This window comes from Gossypium hirsutum, chromosome A07 (assembly GCF_007990345.1).
Source record: "Gossypium hirsutum isolate 1008001.06 chromosome A07, Gossypium_hirsutum_v2.1, whole genome shotgun sequence".
NCBI classification, from domain to species: domain Eukaryota; kingdom Viridiplantae; phylum Streptophyta; class Magnoliopsida; order Malvales; family Malvaceae; genus Gossypium; species Gossypium hirsutum.
The window spans coordinates 97,653,825-97,662,649 of record NC_053430.1 but is presented as its reverse complement, the minus strand read 5'-3'; the positions used below and the strand labels follow the sequence as shown (position 1 = coordinate 97,662,649).

The window sequence follows — 8,825 nt, the reverse complement described above, 5'->3', positions numbered from 1 at the left end:
AATTTCAAAATGTAAAAAAGTACAAGAACTTACATTGATTAAATTAAAATATAAAGACTAAATCTATAACTTTTTTAAAGTATAGGGACTAATAGTAAGATTTAGCCTTATTGATCAAGTGAGGTGTTTTTAAGATAAAATTAAATTGATTTATTTTTTATATAAAAATAATGAATAATCTCAAACGTTACATTGATTTTGAGGAGAAGATGAAGCATGTAACCAATAATCACAATAATAGAACTCAATATATAATAATGTTTAATCATTATATATTTTCTTTTTTCGTAGAAAGGATAGAATAGAAGAAAAAAATATCTTCAAAATAATTTAATTATTTTTTAACTGAACTAATGCCCAATTAATTAAATATAAGCTATAGTCGATTAAGTCTTTAACTTGATTGATATGAATATTATTGCCAATGTAGGAGAATGTAGATTCGAGTATATTGAAATACATTATCTTTCTATTTATGAGTTGGAGAGAGATTATGGATAATTTTAAATATTATATTAAAAAGAATAAACATAACCTAAACCTATAGTAAAATTATTAAAAAAATAAACTATAAAAACATATTAATGTGAATTATAAAAGGTTTAGAAGTTTCCCCAAAATAATGAACACCCTAACTAACAAATTAAAATTATAACCCCAAGAAATCTCACACATATAATTACTACTACTTTTTACTTCTTAAGCAATCCCTACCATAAATGCCAACAACAAAAAACAATTTCTATATTGGATTTTCACTCCAATAATCCATTTTCAAAAAAAAGATAAACCCAAAGTTAATTCAACTATAGAGAGATAAAAAAAAGTTTACTTTCACTTTTTACAATTAATATAGAAAGAATAAAGCAAAATTTGATTTTTTTTAAAAAAAAGCTAAGGTGTTTGCTTATATAAAAGGAAAGTTAATGATTCATACTTAGGAATGGCTTATTGTGCGTGAATATTTTGTATTATTTTACCAAATTAAGACTTTCAAAGAAAAAAAAGAAAAGGTAAAAGCTGACCAAAGAGAATAGCAAGCTTGCTTCAAGTTGAAACAATGGATGCCCACAAAAGCCTAAACTCACTTGTTCAAGCAACCGCCATCAAATCCTATTTGTATTCTCTCATTTGCCTAATTTGATACAAGAAAGAGTTATTTTTTTACAAAAAAAAAATAAAATTTCCTTCTCTTTTGCCAATGGAGGATTTGGTGGTTGAAAACCTTTTCAATGGCAATAGAGAATTGCAGATTCAAGCTGCAACTCAACTCAGTAAACTCGGTAACAAACAAAGGCATAAATTGGCTGAAACTGGGATCATTTCACCATTGATTTCAATGCTTCAATCTCAAGATTTTGAAGCCATTGAAGCTTCTTTGTTAGCTCTTCTTGGCCTTGCATTTGGAAGTGAAAGGTTTGAACTTGGTTTATCTCTTGCAAAATCCAATGAATGTTCTTGTTATTTAAACAATTTTCTAAGTTGGGTTTTTGTTTTTTTTGTATCAGAAACAAAATCAGGATTGTAAAATCTGGGATTATACCAGTTTTGTTAGAGCTTCTTCAATGTCAAAATGAAGAACTCATTGAACTTTCAATGGCAGCAATGTTGATCTTATCTTCATGTAAGGCAAACAAGTTGATAATTGCTTCATCAGGGACTATTCAACTCCTTGTACAAATCTTAAACCTGGTAAATTCAGATCCCAACAATGTCATTAACACTCTTTTTACCAATCAAGCAAAGATAGACGCCATTGCTACACTTCAAAATCTCTCGACTTGTCATCAAATAATCCCATTGATTTCATCTTCTGGTATAATCTATACCTTGCTTCAACTCATTCATACTTCAGAAAAATCATCAGACTTAACAGAAAAGGCAATGTCATTACTTGGAAACATCGTTTCATGGTCGGAAAATTCGATTTCTGAGACAACCGAGATCCCCGGTGCAATCAGGATTATAGTTGAAGCAATGGAAGAAGGTTCCCCACAATGTAAAGAACATGCTGTTGGAATCCTTCTTCATATATGTCAAAGTTGTAGAGATAAATATAGAGGTTTGATATTAATGGAAGGTGTAATGCCTGGTTTGCTTCAACTTAGTGTTGATGGAACTTGGGGAGCTAAGAACATGGCTAGAGATCTGTTGTTTCTTTTGAGGGATTGTTCGGATTATGCTTCGACAAGTAAACAATCGAAACACGAACTCATGGAACAGATTATGCAAGCCATTGATGCAGATGGAGAGAAAGTTAATGGAACTACATTGGCATTGGTTCAAGAAATGATTAACAAGCTTAATATATAATCTTTAGGATCATAGAATTATAGGGTAATTCACTTAGGGCAACAAATGTAATCCCTGTAAATAATATTGGTATTGGCCATTGAATGCTAGTTCCTTTGCAAAACAGAGGACCCCTGTAAGTTGCATTCATATTGCTCCGAATTTTATATTCGTTTTACAATTCATATTAGAAATTAAATTAACGTAGACTCTCAGGCTTTGTCGTTTTAATTCCCTTTGGAAAAGAAAAGAGCATGTAATTAATGGTGTTAATCACGTGTAAAATGGTCGTTTTCAAGTTGAAATAACGGTGGCTGAAAACGCAAGGAAAAGATATGCAAACCAGAAAGCTTGGGTGTCATGTTTTCTAACCAGTTCAACCACTGAACCTCATACAAAAGTTTAAAAAACATATTTTAATGTCTTTAATAGATATTTTTTATTCTAATCTCCCTGCTATCCACGCGTTTGAATCCAAACACATATCCTACCATTGATTTTAGTCTTACAGTTATAATATTTAATCTCACCACAACAATTATTTTCAATGTTACTAAAGTCAATCTCACAGCTTAGCGTTACAATTTGATGCACAGAGATAATGAGATCATAATTTCATACAAATGATGGTCACACATTATCCAACTCTAGTTAAGCATATTACAAAAATAGACAGAAAACTAAGCATCAAGACTGTTCTAGCAAGCTTTCAAGATATAAGTTTAAGATGTATCTCCCTGTTGATTGAACATCAAGCCGTTTCTCGCTAGGTTCATACTTCCCTTTACGAAGCTGGTACCGATGTGTTATGGCCGAGATCGTATATGTTTGGCCCTCGATCGTCACACTCTCCCCACACTGCAAATTCTGATGCAGAAGAAAGAAATATTTCATCATCATGGAAATGGAACATAAATACCCCAACCGGCATTTTGATGGTATAAAGGTTTTCGAGTTCAACAAAGTAGCAATATTGAACAAGATGATCACTAAAGTTCTGCATTCGATTAAGGGCCATTGACATTTACAGTCATAAAACTCGAACATCACTACAACAGAAATTGATAGTCCAAGTCGTCATATTTACTTCATTTGCCTAAACCTGATTACAAGTTCTTCATGTCTCGGTTCGTCACGCTACTAATATCATTATCAAGCCAAATGAGAGCATCAAAACATGAAAATTGGATAACTAATCATTCAAACTGATCTTATAAACTATTCTATCAAACAGTTTCCAAGCACTCGCCATTGAATAAACACTTAAAAAAGATCGGGATCCGTACTTTACACCTTCGACTTCACTTTACTTCATAACATCCTCAACAACAAAGATACCACTCCAAAGCCCAAATGCCATCCCTTATAGGTAAAGAATTATACTTTGCTTCACAAATAGAGTAAAACAAGTAAAAACTTTGCTTTCCCATCCATAGAAACAACATTGATTGGAAATATTTCGATTGCCTTTTTCCGAGTAAGAGGCAAAACATAATCAACTTGACGGTAAAAGTACAAAGGAAGCCTCTATACTAAGAGTCAAATTATATTTTATCCCCCTACTAAAAAATAGCAAATTAGTCCTCTATGATAAATCAAAGGGTAAATTAGTCATTTCTGTTAAATTTCATCTATTTCTATTGTTCAAAATGGACATGAGTAACAGAATAATCAGACAGTAATAAATATCATGCCATGTGTACTTCATGCTCATGTATAAAGACCTCTGTAGTAACTTAAACTCGAGACATCGACTTGAAAAGTCAAAGACTGCATATTTTCTTTTCACAAAAACAAAAATACCTAAATAAATAAAACAATCCAGAATTTCATCACAATAAGATACTTCAAAACACATGATTAAAACCCCAATAATAGATTTTTAATAGTCATTAATTTAACCTAAATTCAAAGGCTTTAATTTCCGCCCTTAAATCTATAGAGATATAACTCCAATTGAATAAATTTCAGACAGCAAATTACAAGAAAGAAAGTGGGACTTACAGGAGGGAAGCAACGAACACCAAGGGACTTAGGCGGGGGTGTAATTTCAATGACTTTATAGGGGTAATTACTTTGATTTTCTCTTCCTTTTTCTCTCCTTCTGCAAATTACATGGAATTCATGACTCTGTGAACAACGTAAAAGAAACCCAGAATTAATGAACAACAAAAAGGAAAATATATATTAAAATAAAGAAAAGAAATTCACCTTTTGATATGAAACTAAATTGGCTACAGTCACCATTGCCATTTCCTTTTTGGGTTTTCCTAATCTTTCTTTGGGTTGAAATTGAAACTTTGAATGAAAGAAGAGAAGAAGGAATTTTTTTGATGATTTTTTATTTTTTACTATTTTGTATAGACACTTTTTTTTTTTCAAATGACAGGTTTTTCAGACACAAGTCTATGGTGTTAGAACCTGGCAGTTGGCAAGGCAACGACATGTGATTCATATGTCGTTTCCAAAGTGATATTCTCAGGAAATTGTCCGGTCTGAAATTATAAAAGGAATAATTAAGATGGATAAACTATTAATAAATTTTAATTTTAATTATTCTAACTTTAAAATATTATAAATGATGAAAAAGTTATTCAAAAAATATTATTTAAATAATTGAATTACAAATATTCATTAAATTATTTAAAAAAATTTAAATAATTAGTTGAAAATTTTATTTATATAATAAACCATTATGCTTAGTTGAACCGGTGAACCAAACCACAAACCAAACACTTTTAAATTGGGTAAACTATTAAGATAGTTATTTTTGTTTGTTTCGGGTTACATTTTAGTGATTTATATTTAAAATCTTACATTTCAGTCACAGTTAATTTTCATTAATGGTGTAATGATAAGCTGACATGGCGCTTTTAATTACCATTACAAACAAAAAATTTAGGTTAAATTATACAATTAGCCCCTATATTTTTTTCATTTTGAACAATTTAATTTTTTTCTTTTATGTTCTTTAAAATTTCTTTTTTCTCTTCTCCTTCTGTTTTTCTTTCTTCTTCATTTTTTTAACGTAGTTTTTCTATATTTTTCATTTGTTAAAACTAGTCCTTATACTTTTATTTTTTTGAACAATTTAATTTTTCTTTTTCTTTATTTATTTTCCTTTTCTTCTTCCCATTTATTTTTCTCTCTTCTTATATTCTTTACTGCAGAAATATAATCTTTGCCCACCAAATAAATCAAGTCATTGTTCCTCTCACATGATTCCTAAATTGAATTTCGCTCAAAACCGATATCAATAATTCTTAATCAAATCTCGATTTGAATATAACCTAATTCTGAAACTAAAATTGGATCTAACTAATAAATATAAAAAAACCATATCATTAATCAAATCTAAACATAAATTACAATTTTTATATTCAAAACAATTTTTTTCCCGTTTCTAAACTTTTACAGAATCGTGTAGATTACTTCGTTCTTTTTTTTATTTTCTAATGAATAAAATTAAGTAAACGATAAAATTGATTTAAATCTTCTTGAATATTTCTAAGCAAGATTGATTGAAAGCCGAACATGGATGAACCGAAGAGAGAAAGGGAGCATGGAACCCAATTGGTTTGGGTAAAGTTGAGGATAAATTTTGTATGGTGGTTGTTTTAGTCATTGAGAGTGTAGAGTTCGTTTAAAGAATCCGTGAAACAATGTAGTTTTTAGAGGGCGAGAATGTTATAGGTAAGATAGATAATGTGGTCATGAGGTTTGGTTAGGAGGTTAAGGGAACAAGCTCAAGAAACTTTGTTGAGGGTGGACTGCCATAAGTCACGATTGGCGAGTTCTTCAAGTGAAGCGAGCTTGTGGACTAGGTCATTGAGAGATCAAATTGGTTCGTTAAAGCGATGATGAACAATGAGGGTTTGTAATTGTAGGGTGAGAATATGTGAATTTTATTTTAGTTTCAACTTTCACCTTTTCTTTTTTCATAAAGATAAAGAAATTTTAACAAATAGAAAACATATAAAAACCATGTTAAAAGAGATGGAGAAGAGAGGAGAGTAGAGGGAGAAGTAGAAGATTATAGAAAATAAAGAAAAAAAAAAGAAAGTTCAAAGAACATAAAAAATAAAGTGCTCAAAATAAAAAAAATATAGAGACCAATTGTATAATTTAACCTAAATTTTTTGTTTGAAATGATGAATAAACGTGCCATGTTAACTTACCGTTACACGGTTAACGGCAATTAACAATTTAGTGACTAAAATGTTGACATGTAAGTGACTAAAATATAACATTTCAAACATAAGTGATTAAAATGTAACTTGAGGTAAATAAAAGTGACTATTTTAGTTATTTACCCCTTTTAGATTCAAGTGCTCGATTTTATATGTAGCATTTTGCTCTCAAGTCGAGGTCTCATTGGAACAACTCCAACAAATAGCGATGGGATTGCAAGAATCAAAAGCAAACTTCTTTTGGGTTTTAAGCAAAAAAAGAATTTTAATAATATTGGATGAAGGGTTTGAAGAACAAATTGAAGGGAGAAGCACTGTGGTAAAACAATGGGTGGATAAAAGGCAAATACTGAAACACCAATGTGTTGAAGGGTTTCTAAGTCACTGTGGGTGGAATTCAGCGTTGGAAAGCATATGCTATAGGGTCCTGATCCTTGCATGGCCGATGATAGCTGAACAGGCATTGAATGCGAGAACGGTGGTGGAGGAATTCAAGGTAGGGCGAAGAGTTGAGTCGACATGCAATGAGATGAAACCCGGGTTTTTGAAATGGGAAGGGTTACTGAAGATGGTGAAGGAGTTAATGGAAGGAGTGATGGGAAAACAAATGAGGAAAAGAGTGAAAGATGTTGCAGAGTTGGCTAAGATGACTATGGTAGACAGTAGCAGACAGTGATGGATCGTTTTAGCAGACGTTAAACTTGCTTATTACTGAACTATGCAACAAGAAGCAAGTCGTCCGCCATTAAAATTGTTGGAAGCGTAGTTGAGATTTAAAACCGAAATAATTTTATTAGTCACACAATACCAAAAAATTACAATTTTCTCTTCTCCCAGTACACTAGTTGCTGTTAGTTTCTTTTCACTCGCATGCCTACCTCTTACTATTTACAGCACTCGCACATATTTTTCTTCACTAACTTATGCTTATATTACACCAACATGAGGCCTATTTATAGCCTTATTTAACTGACTTAAAGGCTGGTAACAAGCTTCTGAAGCTTCCAGCAAGTCTATACTTGTCATTATCATCATTTCAATCCTTAAAGAAACTTTCAGCAAACTGCCACGTTTCTGTTTTGCCACATTGTAAACCAATTCTTAGCCACCCTGTACACACTTTGTAAAGTCTTGTTAATCACTTTCCATGCTTTGCCGACTTTGAAATCGGTTTAACTTCTAACACTCTCATTCAAACCGAGATTTCCATTTAAGTTGTAAAATACGTTCGCTTTTAATAGCTTCGTAAAAATTTCTGCCCATTAGTTTTTTGTCTGTCAATATATTAGCTCTAAACTTTTATTCTACACTTACTCTAAAATAAAATGATATTTTGTATTGATGTGCTTGCTTCGGCTATGGAACACTAGATTCTTTACAAGAGATATTGTGGATTTTTTGTCAACATAAATTGTTATTGGAGCTTAATGTATAAGAGATAGTTCGCTCAAAATATTCTTCAACCAAATTGCTTAATAAGTGCAAGTTGTAGCGGCTATGTATTTTGCTATACATGTTGAGAGGGCCACTATTTGTTGCTATTTCGATAACCACAAAAATGTTGCAGAGCCAATATGAAATAAATATCCATGCGTACTTTTGCGATCATCCAAGTTACCACCATAATCACTGTTTGAATAATCAACCAATTTTGAACTTTGTGAGTGTGTGTATAAAATAGACCACGATCCATCATACCTTTTGTAACACCCTAGATTTGGCGGGTCTAAAGTTTTCGCATATAGCAGTAAATAGTCTGTCTGGCTTAGTGTTATCCACCTAAATGATTGTTTAGGCGTATGCGTGTAGGCATATATATAGTAATCACCACATGAGTTAGTAAGAATTTGATTTCATCATATTCTGTTTATTAGGAGAAGTTCGTGTTAGAGATAAAGGACAGTATGGATTGAGTATTTGCCAAAGGTATAGTACGTTCGATTTGTATGGAATATCGTGCTAGTTAGATTTTAAATAACTTGGTTAGAAATCAACTACATAGCTAAGCTGAATAATTGTGATTGCAAGACATTTATTAATATTTCTCTTGGAAACTGTAGGCCATTAAGAAGGCAAGTTCTGAAATGTATGACACTTGTTAACTTCCACTAAGTAAGTTGAGTCATATTTATATATATGAGAGATGAGTTCTGAAAAGGGTCTTCTTTCTTTTTCTTCTCCCTTAAGTGGTATTTATCGATACTATTCTCAAATTTGAATGTATCTTACATCGATGATCTAAAAGCTATGGTTTTTTTTTATGATCAGTGGTTATTTTTGATCAGGGTAAGTATTTCAATCCTGTATGTTAAGTTTTGAATGAGTAAATTTGCATGCGGTAAT

General features: G+C 31.4%; 2 protein-coding genes across 2 annotated transcripts; one reads left to right on the top strand and one right to left on the bottom strand.

Annotated features, from left to right (window-relative positions):
- The first annotated feature begins 1,151 nt into the window (after positions 1-1,151).
- On the top strand, positions 1,152-3,143 carry LOC107926391 (U-box domain-containing protein 41). Its single transcript, XM_016857238.2, has 2 exons — positions 1,152-1,416; positions 1,509-3,143. The coding sequence occupies exons 1-2, from the start codon at positions 1,202-1,204 to the stop codon at positions 2,311-2,313; spliced, it is 1,020 nt and encodes a 339-aa protein (XP_016712727.1). The 5' UTR covers positions 1,152-1,201; the 3' UTR covers positions 2,314-3,143.
- LOC107926392 (uncharacterized) lies at positions 2,819-4,795 on the bottom strand. Its single transcript, XM_016857239.2, has 3 exons — positions 4,504-4,795; positions 4,297-4,422; positions 2,819-3,159 (listed from the first exon to the last, which is right to left on the bottom strand). The coding sequence occupies exons 1-3, from the start codon at positions 4,543-4,545 to the stop codon at positions 2,980-2,982; spliced, it is 348 nt and encodes a 115-aa protein (XP_016712728.1). The 5' UTR covers positions 4,546-4,795; the 3' UTR covers positions 2,819-2,979.
- Between the last annotated feature and the right edge of the window lie 4,030 nt (positions 4,796-8,825).